General features: G+C 37.0%; 2 protein-coding genes across 3 annotated transcripts in view; one reads left to right on the top strand and one right to left on the bottom strand.

The window, feature by feature from the left end:
• The window catches only part of tbc1d22b (TBC1 domain family, member 22B), a 50,181-nt gene extending 39,656 nt beyond the window's left edge, over nt 1–10,525 (top strand). For both annotated transcript variants that reach the window (XM_079638795.1, XM_079638796.1), the window contains 2 exons: nt 3,932–4,027; nt 5,979–10,525. In XM_079638795.1, coding sequence (XP_079494921.1) covers nt 3,932–4,027; nt 5,979–6,107 — 225 coding nt within the window. In that variant the 3' untranslated portion in view covers nt 6,108–10,525. The remainder of the gene's footprint in view (nt 1–3,931; nt 4,028–5,978) is intronic.
• Nucleotides 1–19,875, bottom strand: part of LOC307011478 (serine/threonine-protein kinase SBK1) — a 381,893-nt gene that overhangs the window by 178,144 nt on the left and 183,874 nt on the right. The window lies entirely within an intron of this gene.

Genomic DNA, 19,875 nt, shown 5'->3' with positions numbered 1-19,875 from the left:
ATGTGTCAACGAGGCCAGCTTAAAACGCAGAGAGAAACCGAGCCATGATGTGTGTGTTTTCAAGGTTAAACTACACTTAAACCATCACTTGTATCCTGCCCTGCCTCCTTCAAATGTAATGATAGATCAAAGAGAGACATGCAGATAATCTATTTCATAAATAAATAAAACTGTTAATGTTTTAAAAAATAACACAAAATGCTGTAAAAAAAGATGTGCATCAATTTTTGTCAAGATCTTGTATTGACAATGCAAGAGTCCAGCACTCTGTAAAGTCTCCTCCAGCACATCCCAAAGACTTTTAATGAGTTTAAGGTCTAGTCTAATTCATGAGTGAAAATTATTCTTCATGCTCCTCCCAACCATTATTTCACAATTTTAGCTTGATGAATCTGGGCATTGTCATCCTGGAATATGGCCATGATTTGTCTTCCTACATGGTTGTTTGAGAAATTAAAATATACACACTCCATCAATTAGGGTTTGAAGAACTGTTGCCAAACATATCACATGCTAGAAACATAAAAATCAATGCGATAATGATCCAATCATAGACTCTTAAGAACTTAATTACTCTTAATTTGCCTATTTAAATCCAAACAGTGACCTTTTTTTGGCTGGGGCAGTGTGAGTTTTTAAATTTGTGTTAGAGTAGATCTCTTTTAAAAATGTTGAAGAAAATGATAAAAGGTCATGTAAAATATAAAGCAGCTCAATGCCACATTGACAAGGGGTGCCTGTAAAGCAAACTTAAGCGCAACTTTACAGAACTGGCTCATGAATGTTAATGAGATTACATGAGAGGGCAGTCCAGGTTATGTAGCAGCATCTGCAAGATTCAATTAATATTCATGAGCTCAGCCATCATTTATCGTGACATCACAATGCGTACAGCCTGCTTCAAAACTTTCTTTTCTTTTTCCTTTGGATAACATGGCTTGATGAAAGCAGATTTGGGTGAATTTTGATTTCTTGTTGCCATCTAGCATTAATTGGATCATTCATTTTTATATTATTTTTTTACATTTTGTATTAAACTTCCATTGTTAAAATGGCAATTTGGGCTTTTCCAATAACACTGAATAATAGGTTCCTGGGTAATTGTTAATGAATGCTTTCTTTGACGTTATCCAGTGAGCACAGCAGACACATGTTGCATGTTTGGCGGACCAGAGTAAGTTAATTAGATGAGAGGGTTTTATCCACTCATACGAGGTTAAAGGCAGCGAAGAGTCTCAACTTCTCCTGGGCTCCTTTATCTGGTCCCTCCTGTAATTGCACGTTTGGCACAAAGACTCACTCCTCAAGATCAATTAGAGGTGCACAAAGAGCTCAGGCCAGAAAGAAAGAGATGTGGGTGAACAAAATGAAGAAGGAGAGAGAAAGAGCTGTGAAGACAAAAAGGAAAGTCATGCTAATGTCTGACTGATGTTCTAAAGCATCTGCATCTCTCCATTAGTGAGATGGGTTTTGTTGAGAGGTGGAGGAGAGAACACGGATGCGTTCCTAGGAAAGAGACTTCATCACGAACGCTTGCTTTTGTTGCTTAGTCTTCACTCATCTTAAGGCTCCCTATCTCTCCTGTCTCTCTTTGTCTCTTGAGCCATTCTTACTGTCTCTTTCTTATCCCGTACAAACAAACAAGTACAGCAACTGTGTCAATTGGTGATGCTATGGTACTTGTAGTACACTTAGTTTTGGTCCACTAATCAGAGTGAAACAGGAGAAACAATATTCTAACTGGCAAATTACGGTTATAACGTTTGTGATCAAAAGTAAAGACATTTATAATGTTACAAAAGATTTTGATATCCAATAAATGCTGTTCTTTTCAACTTTCTATTCATCAAAGAAACAAATATTAAGCAGTGCAACTGTTTTCAACATTGATAATATGAAATGTTACTCGAGCAGCAAATCAGCATATTAAAATTATTTCTGAAATATATATATATATATATATACACTGTAAAAAAAATATTTTCATGATTTATCACAACTTTTTATCTTTTGTCAAATCAACTTCGATAACAAATGTGTGAAGATAACATACTATTTTGAGTTTCTGTTTATTAAACCATTCTTCATTGTATTGACTCAAATTTTTAATTACAACGAACTCAAAATTTTAAAGCAACAAGGTAACTTGCTTTTTTAAGTTAAACCAAAAAATGTGTTTTGTGTGTGTATGTGTGCGTGTGTGTATATATTAGATAAGATACACAATTAATTTAATTTCTTGATTTTTTTCTTAGTTTTTTTCTTTTTTTTCTTTTAGAAACATGTCTTAACAGTGCCATTTTTATTAATTTATTATTAAATATGATTTTTTCACTGTGCAAAAGCCCCTTTTATTCGTAATTACATTTTAGAGAAATAATAATAAAGTGAGATTTGAACCCGGTGTCTTCTCGCACATAAAGCAAGAAACCCCTTTGGATCAACACCACTCATAATTTGATGACTGATAAACTGAACTCCTAGAATCGCTTCTAGTTCTTGCAATTTCTTTGTCTTGATAAAAATCCAACTTTTTCCTCCTTCCTCATTCTCCTCCTCTTTCCCCCAATTCTTCTCACTTCAAGAGGGACCAACAGAAACAAAAGCAAACAAAGCTATTTATAACCGCTCGCTGCCTCTCAAGTGACTGAATGTACCACTGTACACAACACAAGTAGAGGGGGATGCTGGGAGAGAAGACGAATGAGGAGCGGAGCGCCGGAATGGGTGGTGTCTCCTTTAGATATGTTGGGAATAACTAACACGACCTAATTCCCAGCCCAATAAATTAGATGGATGGTAAACCTACATTAGGAGCTCTGTGTATAGGCGCTCGACTGTAGCTGAATAATTTAATGAATAATATTTTAAAACTCGTATTACTCATCATGGAAGTAAGCGTTTCTTTTTATTTCTTCGCTGGAGCAGTAGCTAAGCAGCAGCAGATCCGGTTCAAATGAAGACGGAAGAATCCTCACGCAGATCTTGTACATCAACCATTTATATTGTCTGTCAGTGTCATCAAAGTGGCTCATATGGCTGTTCTTTTAGTATTATTTATATACTATACTTATTATATTATTGATTTACCATAATATTTTAAATTGGCTTTTATTTTTTATTAATTTAGCTTTAATTTATTCCATTTTGGTTTTAGTAATTTTAGTACTTTAAATTTATTTCTATTTTTTTTTTCATCTAATATTTATAATACGGTAGTAATAATAGTTCTAGTTAACAATAATGCTGGTGAGGTAGACCAAATTTTTGAATATTTTTTTTGTTGAAAATCTTCCTCTTCATAGCTTTCAAATCTCTTTTACGTTCATGTTCAGAAATGACCTGGTTTTATATCATTGGTTCTCAAAATATGGTGAATAATTACTTAAATTACAGTCTTAGTGGCTACATCGGTCTGGAGCCCTGTATAATATGACTTCAAAGCCTCTAAATATAGCACATACTTTTGTGGCACCTTCATGTTGTTGTTTTCATAAACTGCTGTTGTAAGGGGGAAAAAAACTTGTGAAGATTTAATAAAGTCCGTTTAGTTTTCAAAGCAGCTTCGTGAAGTCATGAATCTCACAGCCAGCAAGCCAAAGCAACTGTGGTGAGGAAAAAACTCCTTAAGATGTTCAGGTATGAAGACAAAAAGCCTTAAAAGGAACTAACACACGGGTGAATAAATGATGACAGAGTTTTTAATTTAGGGTGAACTATTGCTTTAAAGCTCAAGACTGGTAACTGGAAGGTTGCTGGTTCAATCCCTGCAAGGAGCAAACCTCGAGCAATCATTATTTTGCCCTTTGAGAAAGCCACTTAACCCCAGGGGTTGTGTCTCTAATAAGTGTGCTGTATGTCACTTTAGATAATCATCTGCTTAATGACTGCTTACTTATGCAAGCATGTGCGTTCTGCTCTTGATCCTCAGGCGGAGTCCGAGGGATTCTCACATTTCCACCTCTACGTGTGCGCCGCCTTCCTCATCAAATGGCGTAAAGAGATCCTCTCCATGCTGGACTTTCAGGTACCGATATGTTTCCGTGTTTGGTGCATGTCACGGCCGCTGGGCTCCTTGAATAAGCTTAGGTCGTTTACATGTGACTGTCTTCCCACACATGCATGCATCACTTGAAAGCGTCCCGGCCGTCACTTATCCCAAGACTATCGGAATAATTGGCCCTCCAGTGGAGAGGCCGCTGCTGTAACCGAATTTCACAGACCAGCGGATTCACCACACCTCAGCGCCCGCGAAACGAGAACGTTCTGTTATTTGCCCTCATTCTCTCTCTTTCACGCTTTCTTTCGAAGGATCTCCACGCCTCGCCTCCGTCTCTGATTCTCTCGTTTATTATTTGCCTCATTGTCAGGTCGGCTAGAGAAGGGTTTGATGAACTGCTATCTGAGCTTGCGTTTATACTCGGGCTGCCAATGGTTTCAAATAATCACATTTAATCATCTATGGACTGATGATCGTGTTCACATGATCGCTTTCACAAATTTGCTGATTTTTTAAACTTATATGAAATATGAAAATTCGTCAAATCTTTAAGACAAAAATTTATTAATCTTAATTAAAATTAAATATAGTAGTAATAATGGTAACAATAAATTATTATTAATATATTTTATTAAGATAGTTTAGTCTAAAATATTTTATGAATTTCCCCTATGATCTCCATCACAGATTTCCTTACTTGACTTTAAAGAATTATATATATATATATATATATATATATATATATATATATATATATATATTATTATATATATATATATATATATATATATATATATATATATATATATATATATATATATATATATATATATATATATATATATTCTAAAATATTATTATTGTTATTATTAATAAGAATCTTTTATACCAATCTTTTATTGTTATTATTAAATATTTACATTGTTATAGTAGATTTTTACAAATATTTTATTTATTTTCTAATAATACTTTTTAGTTTATTAATTTTCCATAAGTTTAAATTAGATTCTGGATCCCACATTTTCGTTGTAGTCTTTTGGACCCCACTCAAATTATGATTTATTTTTTTGGCTATATGATGTTTGCTGTAGTCTTCTGGTGCTTTAACCGTACATGACATTGCACATTGAGACTTTCACTTGTTGATGATATTTTAGACTTGTTGAGCTTTGGTGGTTATTAGTTTACTCCTTCAAAGACCGCAAATGTCCCATCTGGATTTGATTTATAAATAAATTACTGAGGTGTTTCTCCATTATTTATACTCTGATAAATGAGCTTCTGTTTACAGGATTGTTGTGCCTGACAATTGAACAAAGACACCTGTGTTTTTGCAAATCGCAAAAACAAAAAAAAACATTACGGCATTAACCAACAATGGTTTCAAGTCAATTTCACCATGGCAAACATCTTTGATCAGTCTTTTAAGTTAACTTAGTTTATATTCATGCCGGACTATTCGGTCAATATATATATATATATATACGTATATATAGGCTGTTGTGATGAGCACCATTATTTAATTTTTTTATCCCAAAGCTCAAAGGCAGTTAGTGACTTTAAAATCAATGATTTTCAGCTTGTATGCTGCTGTGCTAAAATTACCAGACCGAAGAACCCGAGATCTGATCTTACACAGAGTGAAGCTGATTATGATAGATCTGTTCTTGTGCACTTACAGCAGCTGTAGGTGGTGGGATACACACACACACACACACACACACACACACACACACACACACACGCTTAACACACAAGCAGTGACCTAAGAGCAGCACCAATCATGAAGCACGTTATCCTAACATTGCAATCATGCCGTGATTACAAGCATTTCCAGTTGGGAACAGTACAAATGCATTTCTAAGAATAGGTAATAGCCAGGAAACAGTATTTTATGAAGTGGAAGGCTGCTACCAGCAGATTGACGGAGATCTTTAAATGATCCAGTTTTATAGAATGTGTTTTTATGTCTTTTCAGAGCCTGCTAATTCTCCTGCAGAACCTTCCCACAATACACTGGGGCAACGAAGAGGTGGGTTTACTACTGGCAGAGGCCTACAGACTCAAATACATGTTCGCTGACGCTCCGAGCCACTACAAGAGATGAGAACCCGTAACCGGACCACAACGAGACTCCGCAAACCCAGACGATGATCTGACCTAACAACGACACTTCTTCGCTCGGTTTAATCTGACACACTGAAGTTAGAGCTCACCAATTTTCGCCAATGACGTCAAATTTGTGTCATCGTCTGTTACAATTCACAATAGAGAATGAGACGGCGTAAACAACCACGAACAAAACAGATATTTGGGGGGAAAACTGCAATCTTGATGGCTGACAGTTCAATTTGCCTGCAGATGACTTCAGAAGATAACTGACAACGAGACGCCAAGCGCTGAGCGCTTATGTGAGCGCATCAGAGTAAAAACCGGAGGACATGACATACTAGCATTGCTTCTCCGACGGCTTCGTCCATTTGTTACCTCAGATGTGAAGAAACCATCTCTCTCGGTTTTATTTTGTGGCAGATCTTTTTTTTTTTTTTTCCATGATGTTCTCTTGCTTTGTGTTATTGGAGCATAATGTGATCTCCTCTGACCTTTTGCTCATTGCGACATTGATCGTACCACACGCAGGTACACGGGTCGATTCCCGTTGAAATCACTCGGAGACAGTGTTATTGAAGCTCTGCAATACATGAAACTATGGCAGCCGTAAAGGGTCATTTCTCAAGAGACGCAGCCAAGCATTACGGATTCGAAGAATCAATATGCAACCTCCAGAGGATGTGTTTGGGTTTTGTTGTGGGTTTTTATGTTTTATTAGAATCTTAAGACTGTGTATATTAACAATCAAACATGAGAATCTAATCTTTTAAAGTGGCTTTGTATTCGTATGAAGCTCTTGCACAATTATTTCTTAGAAAATTGGTACTTTTAGAGCTTTAGTGTAAGCGTTCGGCGACTACTACTGAGGTAACGTTTCAGCGAAGACGGCTGAATCAAACTGCAGTGAAATATTAATGTGGCTTTATAAAGAATGAATCGGTGTGATGTGAGGTCAGCATATGAGACCACAGGATTGAAAGAAACCTACTGACTTGGAGACGGACTGAAGGCTTTTGGTTTTCTCTGTGTGGTACTGGAGCGTGGCTGGGTAATACCTGGCAGACACGCTTCAAGCTGCACAAATCATAATCTTAAATACTGTCGAAGAACAGTAGATGAAGTCTCAAAGCACTGTGAAAAGGCATCTACCATTCACACGTCCATTTAATCTCCCCGGGCAACCAAATTATGCAGATGCTTATGCTAATCAGATGTAGATGATCTGATTATCTCCCTTTTCCCTTTGAACCCTTGTTTCACCTCTCGGTATATTTATTAACTCCGGCTGATTCGTTTTGATTGGTGATTATTAATTGTTCAAGTTCGGAATCTTTCCAAAGTAGATGTGTGATCTTTTATAAACTGGCGTGTAATGCGAAATGATTTATCAAAAGCTAAATATTTTAATTTATTATTTGAAATTTATTGTTGAGGATAACCCCTTGAGATGAAACATCTAGTTTTCGAGGGGTTAAAAAACTCTAATCATTTCGTATAACTTGGACCAACACCCTGCATGGATAATCTGAATAATAAATTAAATAAGTGTCTTTCTGCTTTAATTATTGAAGCGATTGGATGGTATTGATTAGAGGAAGGTGTCCGAATCAGTTAAAAGTGATGCTGTTGAACTTCCAGCGCAGCGCTGTGGAGGGTTTTGAGTTTGCTGATGTTAAACGCTTGAATAATGTACATTTTTGTCGGCTCGCTGTCCTTGTTCATCCGTCAGTGACATTTGAAACCACCTGCGCCGTACGGTCTTGCTGTTACAATCTATTTTTGATGAAGCATTTGCAGTGCTGCGCTCTTATTTTGAAGTGAACTGGAATGTATTTTTCTTTCTTTAGGTTTATGTCTTTGCATACTTTAATAAGCTGATGCTCACTCCAGAGATGATTAGTTTGCTCGTCACCCTAATGAAAAGGGGTGACTTATTGTCAAGGGTTGGGGATTGCTGACCCTGTTGAGGAGATGAGGCGGTAATTATTCATGAGACGCACTGAGTGAATTTACAGATTAGCTCCCATTTTTAGTCTTTTGAATGTTATGAAAGTCTGAAGATTTGTTTAAGTCAACATATCAAAATGGACACCATTTACTTCCTGATGCATTTTATTACACATTTAATACATATTGCTGGTCTTATTGCCTGCGATTCATTAGTGCACATTGTGATTTGGCCTTCATAATCTTCATCACTGCCTCTGAAACACGTTTTCTTGTCACTTAGTCTGATGGACAAAGTTAACCAATAACCGTATGACCATCAGCCTCCATGTCTGGCTCTTGTACAGAGACTTGTCACCCTTTCTCAATGCCTTATCAAAAGTGTAACATGTTGTGTCTTGCTCTAGCTATTCAAAAAAAGCTTTTCTTAATCAGTTATTGCTGTGGTTAGTACTGTACACTGCAGTTCAAAGGTTTTGGGGTTGGTAAGATTTGTTTTTAATGTTTTTGAAAGAAGTATTTTATGCTTAGCCAGGCTGCATTTATTTGATCAGAAATATAGTAAAAACTATATATCACAATTTACAAACTGTTTGTTTGTCATTCCTGTGATGCAAAGCTGAGTTTTCAGCATCATTACTCCAATTTTCAGTCACATGATCCTTTTTGAAAACAGAGCTGCTTAATAATTTTGTGAAAGCCATGATCATTTTTGTTTCAGGATTAGTCAATGAATAGAAAGTTCAATAGATTAGCATTTATTTGAAATGGAAATCTTTGTAACTTTAAAAATGTCTTTACTGACATTTTTTGATTAATTTATTTAATCCTTGCTGCATAAAAGTATTAATGCCCTTTTAGTGTACACTGTAAAAGCGATTTTCTTTCATTTCTATTCGAGAACCCCTAAAGCTGTCTCAGCCAACACAATGGCTTTATTTAAGAAGGAAGATATGATTCTGCAGCAGTTTAGGGTCTCGTATGATGATGATGTCTCAGACACGCATTAGTCCTTCACAGTACACTGCAAACTCGCATTCAGCTTCATCCTGGTACAGTATGTAACGCTCACTTCCTATCATCCAATCAATTCCTGATGGATAAAATATTAATGTCCACCCTGCGTTTTTGTTCTGGAATATTATGTTCCACTTAAATTGGTTTCCATTTTGGTTTTGAAATGCCATTTCATGTTGACTTCTACAATTCGGGGGCATCTTTCATCATGAATGTTTTAAACAGTTTCTCAGACACATCTGATTGTATTACATCTATTGCCTTTTCCTGCATGTGCATTCATACCTTGTTTTTGCAAGTACACATTCAAACCACTGTTTTTGATGAATTCATCTGCTTATGGTACAAATGTTGAGTATTATCTTATTGTGAATCTTAGGCCCTGTTTACACCTGGTATGAACAAGTGTTTTCATCAATTCATTTTTATGTAAATTGTTTGAGGATATTTCATCCATTAGGTCAATAGATCTGAAAAAGCCAATAGGTTTACTTGCATAGACCCTCCCCTCAATCAGGACAGAAGCGGTTGAAAGTGGACAGAAGAGATTGATTAAAACACCAGGTGTAAACGGGAATGTGTCTCCCTCGTTTACTTTTGATCCGATTGGCCAACACGCATCTTAATACCGGGTGTAAACGGGGCCTTACTCGCGTTGTTCATGAATTCATATATTTGTTGTTTTGTTTTTACTTATTTCTGGCCTTTTGATTTTGAGCGAGTCGACTGTGGTTAATAGAATTGATGTTTTTTTTCCTGTTTTCATAGCTTTCCCTTTCTTTTATAGAAGAAAAGAAAAGGAAACGTGTGCGCCCTGCCGGTACGGCCACCGTGTCTATTTATAGACATGTCCTCTACGTCTTAAGTTATTTGTCTCCTTCCAATGCTTTTCCCATCTCTCCATTTTGGGCTCTCCGCTTGGCATCATTCCTCCTTTCATTTATCCATTCCATCCATCGGGGCTGTGTTTAAAAGATATGCTTTCTGTCTTTTTTGATTTATTCAAAATGTACTCTATAATTTTAGGATCAAATATTTGCCTTTGGTCTGCAAATAGAAATGGTGCCTCTCCTTGTATTGGTCATTCTACTTGTGGAGAGAGTTTTTTGTTTTTTTTGTTTTTGTGTGCAGTTTTATGATAATGTAGATGTGGAAGAACAGTACTGTGGTTTATGCAGCTCATAGCGTCATGATTTTGTTGTTTGCAATGCAAATGAGTCTCTGTAGCAGCTTCACAGTGTGTCCTGATGCCAGATCTCTGTTGTTCTTTTATTTGTGTTGTTTCCCCCTCCGCATTAAATGCCAAAATCCTCGAGTCATTGGGTTCTTATTGCTTAATCAGTGCTTTTGTAGTCCACTCTGCTTTTAGCCTTAAAGAAAAGAGGACATGTGGGAGTTTTCTGCTGTATGTTTGATTTTTGGATTGATTCTATTAAACTGTTGGTACTCTGTTTTAATTTCGTTATTGTGTGTGTGTGTGTGTGTGTGTGTGTGTGTGTGTGTGTGTGTGAAGAATGACCGTGTCCTCTTGATGAGTCCAGGCAGCTGACGCTCGGAAGCGCCCTGTGGAAATGTCAGCTGTAATTAGCGCTTGTTAAGCAAATGGCGGGGTTAATGACCTCGTCGTCTCCCTGCCCACAGCCACAGTCTGTTGACTGTTGACTGACTGCGACCAAACCGCCATTAAACATTTATTATTCAATTTGACCGTTCCGTCCAAGGTGTTGATGGCCATTCCAGGACGCTGCGAATTTCGGGGGGAATTATGGGACATTAGAACAGCTAATTGTGCAGTTCGCCGTTTATTTTTAGCCGTCCTGTCGAACATCAGGACACTCGAGGGGGGAGGGGAAGACACCAAAGGACAAAAGGTGATTTCACAGACATGCCGTAAGTAAGTCCATAGAGAGAGTGCACTGAGTGAGAGTGTGCTGACGGACTGGCAGGGAAAGTGTTTTGGGCCTCTGCGGTACGCTGTCCTCGTGAGAAATGACGAGGGAAGATTTTTAAATGAGTCATTTTGAATTATGTGAAATGTTTGGCCTTTTCATGTCAGCAGCTTTCTGCTTTAGGCGGATCTATGTTGGAGTGTACCGAAGGTAACGGCACGCAACCAACTGCACACAGTGACAAGATTTGGTTAAAGGGTTGGCTTTTTAGCCATTATAGGGAGAGGTCACCCAAAAAATAAAATTCTGTCATCAGTTACTCACCCTCAAGTTGTTCCAAACCAGTATGAATTTCTTTATGAAATACTATGGAATGGAAGTCAATCTTCTTTTGTGTTCAGCAGAAGAAAGAAATTCATACAGGTTTGGAACAACTTGAGGGTGAGTAAATGATGAAAGAATGTATTTTTATGTGAACTATCACTTTAACCCTTTTAACTGTGGCAAAAGCACTGTGGTGCACAGCGTTGAGTGGCATAGGGTGGTCCAAAATAAGTAGATGGAATCAAGACATGTTTTTGTTGTTGCTATGGACTACGTTGACAAGAGTTCTGTAGAAGTATTCACTGTGAAGCTTAGAGAAAACGCATTTCACGTTAAGACTAAGAGATCTAATTTTTAGCAGTAAGAAAAAAAATGGTTCCACTCTACCTACAGTATGCCTTTTATAAAATTGTAGAAAAAAGAAAAAACACAATTGTGCAAAAAATTGCATTTATTATTAATAACCACAATGTTTTTGTAGCCTTATGTGTATTGTCCTCACTTTCTGGCTGATTGGTTTACAGGGGTTTTGGGGGAGTCTATCTACAGGCTTTCTTATAATAATTGAATGGCTCTATGCAAAACTTGATTCTGATTAGTCAGTTGCAGCATTCTGTGTTAAATATTCAGTTTATCTGACTGCTTTTACTTTCATATCTCGCATATCACAAAGAACAAGAAACTGGTAAGAGTTGGATGTGAAATGACTTTAAAAAGAGAGTGAGGAAAAAACATTTTCATTTTCAGTATATATATTTTTTTTTTCAGATTAATAATAATAATATCTTAATTAATATTGTTGTTTTGTTGTTCCTAGGCTACGGTTTCTTCATACAGTAATGAACTATTCTTTTTTAAGAGATATATGTATGTTAAGCCATTTATACATTAGGCTATTTATTTGGTACATTACTTGGTAAATAAGTTTTTAAAAAGAACCTGACATATTTATTTAATTTGAAATAATTGTATTATGTTTTATCTTCATAGCACACTGAGATAGTAGAAAGTGTTAATTTAAAAAAAAAATTTGATTACAGCACCTATTAAAAGCTTTGAAACCTCCTACAAACTGCTATACTTTCATATCACAAAGAACAAGAAAATGGTAAATGACACAAAGAGCTGAACGTGAAAGAAAATAACTCTTTTTCTTTTTCAGTAACTTGCAGATTAATAGTATTTATATAATAATAGTATTAATTGATATCTAATTAATGGTATATAATAATAATAATAATTTAATAAATATCAAATTAATATTCAAATGTTATTGTTGCTAGTCCAATAGTTTTTCATGCTGTAATAAACATTATTTTATTTATTTCACAAGATTGGATAATGTACAGTCAGCCAGGTCATTTTGCAAATTAACTCATTTAGGCTGATCCAAGACTGTTTTGATCACCTTGTTTAGTTTGTGATAATTACCAGCTGACTTTACATTATGCAAAAATAACAAATGGACATGAAATATTAATCTGAGTTGAAATTTTCTTTCTCTTTTATTCGTGACCATATTAACAATATAACAGCCTCTCGCTTCTTTTTAGATTCCAACTCCAATTCCACCCCTACTTCCTGTCACTCTCCATCTCTCGGTCTTTCCGCTTGGTTTGCTCTCATGCACAACCCTATTTGCAGGTGGACCATTGTGATCTGTCTAAATATTACTCCTCCAGCGTCCCCGGTGCTCCACGGCCCCCGGAGCTCCCATCCGTCAGGGCTGATGGAGGCGCGAGGCGGGAACCGCTCTCCCATGCAGAAGGCCTCCGTCTACGCCTGAAATATTGATCACAGCGACTCACGGAAGAGCTGCCACCCAAAGCCTGTGACAGCACTCGGGTCACTGTGACAAAGACAGAGGTGAGTGATTTCGTGTGATTAGGTATAGCCAGAGGCACTTGAGGCATTTTCAGTCTCAAGTGTGCTGAAAGGGATGGAAACGAAGAGGGGGAAGAAAGTGAGTGAGAGACAGAGGAAGTGAACCTACTTCTAGGTCCTTTCAACCGGAGTGCCATTATTCAGGGCAGCTGATTCAGGAACTCAATAATGGATGGAGTGAGCTCTCTCTTTCTCTGTGGAAGAGTAAAAGCTGCAGCTGAAAGGTCATTGATGCTTCTCTTCTAGTCTCACTCTCTATCCTCATTTCCTCCCAGTTCCCATCCAGTAGCTAATCAGTGACTGACAGCTCAACCCACCTTTTTTCTCTCTCTCTCGCTCTACACGCACCTGTGTTTGTCTCTTATCTGCAGATGGAGGGATAATGGTTTGATTGTTGCCTTTGAGTAGTCACTGAACATGTCTGAAGGAACAGAACATTAAGACGCTGTGCCATTAACGGAATAATCTCCTCAGTTCTTTACACAGCCTGAACAGAAGGTCAAGAAGTCGGAGTCGTCATGTTCCACATGACCGTGTTCTTGCTAGTGCTTGGGAACATCCGGGAGGTTTAAAGGTAAAGAGCTGGTTTCTCACTAAAATGCCAAGTGCTGGCTGAAATCGGTAGTTGCAATCTGATTGGTTGACACCGGTTTCCTTCAGGAATTGGTATGGCTGCCTATCCTACTTCACAATAGGCCTAGCATAAAACATTAGTGAATAAAGCCACGTTTCCATTCCATGGGCCCTATTTTAACGATCTGAAACGCAAGTGTCAAACGCGAAACGCAAGTAACTTTGTGGGCGGATCCCGGGCGCTGTTGCTATTATAACGGCGGGATAAATGACTTGCGCCCGACGCAAATCTAAAAGGGGTTGGTCTGAAGTAGCTTCATTATTCATGGGTGTGGTCTGGGCTTAACGTGAAATAAACCAATCAGAGCGTCCTCTCACATTCCGCTTAAGAGCAGGTGCGCTTGTTCCACGGCGGATTGCTATTATAAGAGCGGATTTGCCAGGCGCACGCCAGGAGCGGTTCACAGTTGAGGAGACCGACGTTCTCGCCAGGGCCGTAAAATACAGAGAAGTGACATTGTATGAGGATGGGAGAAACCCACCCAAATTATCTTCGGCTAAACAGGCGTTTAATAATTATTTGGGTAAATGTGTAAGCTAGATGTATGCCTATTTTTTTCACATCTTTATGGACACAACAATGATTTCCCTCGTGTGTTCATATATTTTTCCTTGTAATAATGTATGATTTGCAAAAATGAAAACTGCTGCGTCTGTTTAGATTAGAGAATCAAAGTGTATGCGCGTTGTTCACGCTACATAATGGACAAACACGCGCTCTTAAAAAGCATATGACTAACGCGCAACGCGCCACTGTCTTTAGACTAGGTTTTTCCTAGTGGCGGAATTGTTTTTTCAAACTGCAAAATAGCAGCAGGGAACGTTTGCACCGGAACACGCCTCCTCTTTTCGCTGAACCGCCCCCGCGAGTGTAAGTTTACCTAATTTACAGTCGTGCGTCTGTGGAGGGAAAAGTCCGCTGTGCGCTGCTGCAAAATAGGAATGATACATGCGTCGGTATACAAAGTCAATTGCGCTGGGTGCAAGATAGGGCCCAATGTGTTCAAGAGAACAACTAGTTCCTGGGAAACTGGCGCAAAAGAAAAATGATTTTTTTTGTTTTGAATAGCCGCATTTCCATTAGAGGTTTGCACAAAACGTTTGCAATAGTATCTAAATGTCGATGAAAAACGATTGTGAAATGGCAGTGTTTAATTAACCGATGTTATGCGACTAAAACGTTTATTTTTTTTACTCTCGCGATAAGTCATTCCAAAAATCATGGCAACAATTGCCAAAAAAACACCTTTTGCGAGTGTAAAAAAAAAAGTATTTGAGAAATCAATGTGTTGCCATTTTCAATTGGCGCAATTTGAAGGGTAATGGAAACAGTGTGAGCAGCCGAAACGCAAAGCGCTGTTATCTTGCGTTCTGAGGCGGATTCCTGATGTTTAAGAACGCAATCATGTGAGGCGCTTATGTGAGGTCATTATACCCAATCATTTTGATGACTGACTTTGGCTCAGGCATTTCAGAATGATCAAACCAACATTTGAGATTCTGTGCAATGTTTTTGCAATCGTTTTTTTTTTTTTCTGTGCAATTTCTTTAACTGGCAATTAGTCATTAGATCTTTTTCAGAAATATTAGGTGTATCAACCTTATAAATTAAGTCAACTCATTGTGTCTCTTAAATGTGTCTGACAGTTGAATAAAGCCAGGCAGTCTTATTGAATTTGACAATGTCAACTTGCTCTTGTCATTGTTGCGCTTAGTCTGCATCAGACAGACAGACAGTAAATGGGTCCATGGCCAATTTTTGTAACAAAAAAAATGCTATTCTTTTTAACTTTAGACACTGGAGTAATGATGCTTTGCCGCTACAGGAATAAATTACATTTTAAAATATATTCAAATAAACTCATTTTAAAATGTAATAATATTTAATAATATTGAACTGTATTCTTGATCAAATAAATGCAGCCTTGGTGAGCATAAGAGACTACTTTAAAAAATATTAAATATCTTACAGATTCCAATTTTCTTACAGTATTCTTCACGGTCAAAAGTCTGCTATATTGCATGTAGGTGGATATGACCTTCCATATTGATCTGAATACCTCCACCCACACACGTTTAATGACTTTGAGTCACCTTTGAGACTCGTGTAAGTCCTGTGTTGATTAGAAGTGTTATGAATTAAAATAAAAAAAATGTTTGCCCCTTTAACTCTGCAGATCTCATATCTCCTGAAGTCTCTGAGGCTGTGCCATTTGGAGGGTGTTATGCAATGCACAACTCAACCAACAAACATCAGACACACATTAGGCTTGAATAAATATCACGATCACAACTTCATATTCACGAGCTCTGTGATGGTCAGGACACGTGAAAGGTTAGTTTGGTGTTTGTGTATTATATAAATATACACTGAAACTGACAACTTTATGAATCCAGGATCATTCTGGAAGCATTGTATGGATGTTTCTGCAAGTTTTTCTTTACTTTGTTCCCACTGAGAATTGTGTAGGAGGTATGAGCGTGAAATATCTCAATCCATCTGAGTTTGTAATCAGCATATGTTGTGCACACCTTCAAAGAGGTGCTAGTTTGCACATAATAGTCAAACGACAAAAATTGGTGAATGTGTGCCAAACATTGTAGCAGACAAAGATGGATCGAAATGGTCTGATTTGCATTAGCATGTACGTTATTAGCTTTCCATTGTTACTGAAGTTAAACTTGGGGCATTGAGTTTTGGCGCACAATATTTCAATACATGGAAAAAGTTTTTTTTTTGTTAAGTTGCACTGTAGAAAGAAAATCTCTCTCTCTCTCAACTTAAAAGGTGAAACTAATATATTATATAGACTCATTACATGCAAAGTGAGATATTTCAAGTCTTTATTTGTTATAATTTATGGCTTACAGCTTATGAAAACCCCAAATTCAAAATTAGAATATTGTGCAAAGGTTTTAATAGCTCAAGTAATTTTCTGGATTTAACTCTTCCCCCGCCAGCATTTTATTTTCTTTATTTTTTTAAGTTGCCAACCACCACCAGCATTTTTGATAGTTTTCACAAAATGTTTATGGCCTTCAGAATATGTTGTTGTTTTAATATCTGAACATGCAACATATCAAAAGATAGAACAGAGCTTCTGCAATTAAACAACAATGAAAAACTTGTTTTATTAGCTTAATGCAATCTTTTTTTTTTATCAATACCTGAATGTGGACAAGTTTCATAAAAAAAAAGCACAACATTTTGAGCAAAAAGCTGAGAAAAACAAATGTTTATCATCCAGATCAGATACAAGATCTTGAACAAAAATGTATGCATCTTGATTGAAATAAATGTTGTGATGTTATTTCCATTAAGAGGTGCATACATTTTTGTTCAAGATCTTATATTGACAATACAAGAGTCCAGCACTCTAAAGTCTACTCTTTTTGTTCATTATATACTATTTTATATACTATTAAATTTGTAATAGTTTTATAGTTAACAAAAACAGTATGGACTAAATGTATAGTTGAATGTTTTCAATTATGAGTAGCTAAAATGTCAAAATTGTTTCCCAAAACAATGCAAGAAAGTAACAAGGACTGGATTGCAGCAACATGTGGATGAGTAAATTACATGATTTAATTTTTCTTTTAGCATAGTCCCATTTATTTGCATTCGTGCATTGAAAAAGTGAATATTACTGCAGAACTGTTATCCGATTCTCCCATGCTAATACGTATCTCTCTGATGGTCTATGACAGGTGCCAAACAGGCTTTATGAATGTGTAGTGAGGTTATGAATGCAGCCTGAAGTCATGATGAAGGGATTTAGATGGGTTTACAGCTTTAAACTTAATCCTAAATTGGAGGGTTTCCTTCCAAACCCCCACATGGCCCAAATCTCTCAATAAAACATGAGAGAGGTAGTAGAGGAGCCTGAATACATATTTAAGCAAGCTATTGAATATAGAGAGAATGTGTCTTTGTGTTTAAATTTGTGTTTTAGCAACCGTGCGTGCGTGTTCGTTTAGCAGCCTCATTGTCGAGGCACTTCCTATGATTTCTGTGTCCTGTGTTCTTTCCAGGCTTGCTCGAGTTTCAAACGCGGCCTGATTCAAATATTCCCCTTTTCTTCTTCAAAAACCCATAAAGTGCTGATAAATGGTTTGAAGAGAGGGGCACTAAAAGGATGAAACTCCAGAGAAGAGACAGAACGGAGTGAGTGCGGTATCAGGTGTGTAAATGTATGTGTGTGTGTGTGTGTGAGGCCAGCCCTGTCAGTTGTGTTGGATAAATGATGTGACGGGTGAGAGTGTGCTGGAGTGTTTGAGAGGTGGATGAGTCTGTCACACTGATTGATTTTCTTTCTTCGAGCGGCGCAGGCCTCGATGGGGAATGCAAACAAGTGGCCATCTCGCTCTCCACCATCTGCGCTCTGAAGACAGCTTTTCAGCGGCCACAAGCATTCTTCAAACGCTCTTTGGAGGCCAGTTTGGAAAGTTTTTGCTGCTGATATCTCTCTGTTTTAAACTCTAAAGGCTAAACTTTAAAGTCAAAACTTTTTAAAAAGGCTTTTAGAAGTTGATCTTTTGTGAACTAAGGCCATATTCTATGCAAGTATGCAAACATGGACGCCAGTGCATTGCTAGTGCTTGCACTGTAGTTGTGTTGTTACTCCAGTACTCAAGGGGGCACTAGTTACTTTCAAAAGTCTGTGCCATTAAACTAAATTAGTTATTAACATCAACGACTTTAGATATATAAAGACGGTGCTGTCATATTATTATGAATGGGAGAAAGTGCAGTGCGCAATATTTGTTAGAATTAGTCCCGCCTTCTAAATTAAAGAGCCAGTTGCTAATTGGTAAAGTCATTGCGTCACTGCAGATGCTGTCAGAAGCTCCGGTTGCAATAGAAAGAGGCTGAATCCGAAATGATTCAGCATTCGGGCATTATTTTAAGGGACAGCCATTTGTAGTGGTGTCCGAAATCATAGTGGACATTATTTAGTGCACTCATTATCCCACATTGCACCGCAATAATGAGTGTACAGACGATGTATGCTCAATGCCTGTCCGAATTCACTCACTCGTTTTTATTAATTTCTTCAAGTGAACTGTATTAGTGGACTAACATAGGGAATAGTGATTGAGGGTTTAGGGGGCGATTTTGGATTCAGCCACAGTCAGTGTTGTGGGACGTTGTGCATGCGCATTAGCTGCACCAGCCTGAAAAAGTCAGTTTTTTTTTTTTTTTCATGATTTGAGCCTTTAGAAACCATTTTTAAAACAGTTGTTGTCAGATTTCATTGGTGATTTTAAATATGAAATTTAATCGTAAGCTTGGTGAACACCTTTGTAGAACAAGATGTTTCCCCATTCAAAGAGATACAGTAGGAGCTGTATACTTTCGTGACTTAAAATGCTGCCCGAGAGCCGTTTTAAAAATGGCCGCCAGGAGTAATTACTTGCCTTAAATGGACTTTGTTCATGTACTTGCATAAATATTTTTTAATAATTTGTTTCAAATATCCATTTATGTGAATGTGACTAGTCCCCCAAAATATTTGGACACTTATTTTTCACACTTAAAAACATTTAGTAATTAACATTATTATTTTAGTATTGTTTGTATAAAATTATAATATTTAGCTCTACATTTTTTGATTTTAGCTTTATTTTTATATTTTCCATTTTCATTTTAGTTGAAATTGTGTTTTTGTTATGTGCTTTTGTCATTTTTTTAATATATATATTTCTATCAACTTAATATATATATATATATATTAGCAACTAACTGAAATCATTTTAATTTTGAATAATAATTTTAAGTATTTCATCTAACGTTTATATTTTACTTGAGCTTTATTTCAATTATCGGAAATTAATTATGTTATGCTTTTCCACTTTTTCAAAATAGTGTGTAAAGTAGCTGTTTGAGCATCAAAAAGATCTGCAAGGTTACAACGCTCAGTCACTCCAAAGGGAGTTATTTTATTTAACAGAATCCCCTTTTCAAGTAGCCTACTTGGGCTACTTGACGCAGGGGTGCGTTTCGCATACAACCACGTAACTCGCTGCTTCACTACCATAGTAGACGATGCATCGTTGAAGAAACCA

Source organism: Phoxinus phoxinus (assembly GCF_949152265.1).
Source record: "Phoxinus phoxinus genome assembly, chromosome: 15".
NCBI classification, from domain to species: Eukaryota; Metazoa; Chordata; class Actinopteri; order Cypriniformes; family Leuciscidae; genus Phoxinus; species Phoxinus phoxinus.
Note: the sequence above shows the minus strand (reverse complement) of the source record. Positions and strands in the feature narration are given on the sequence as shown.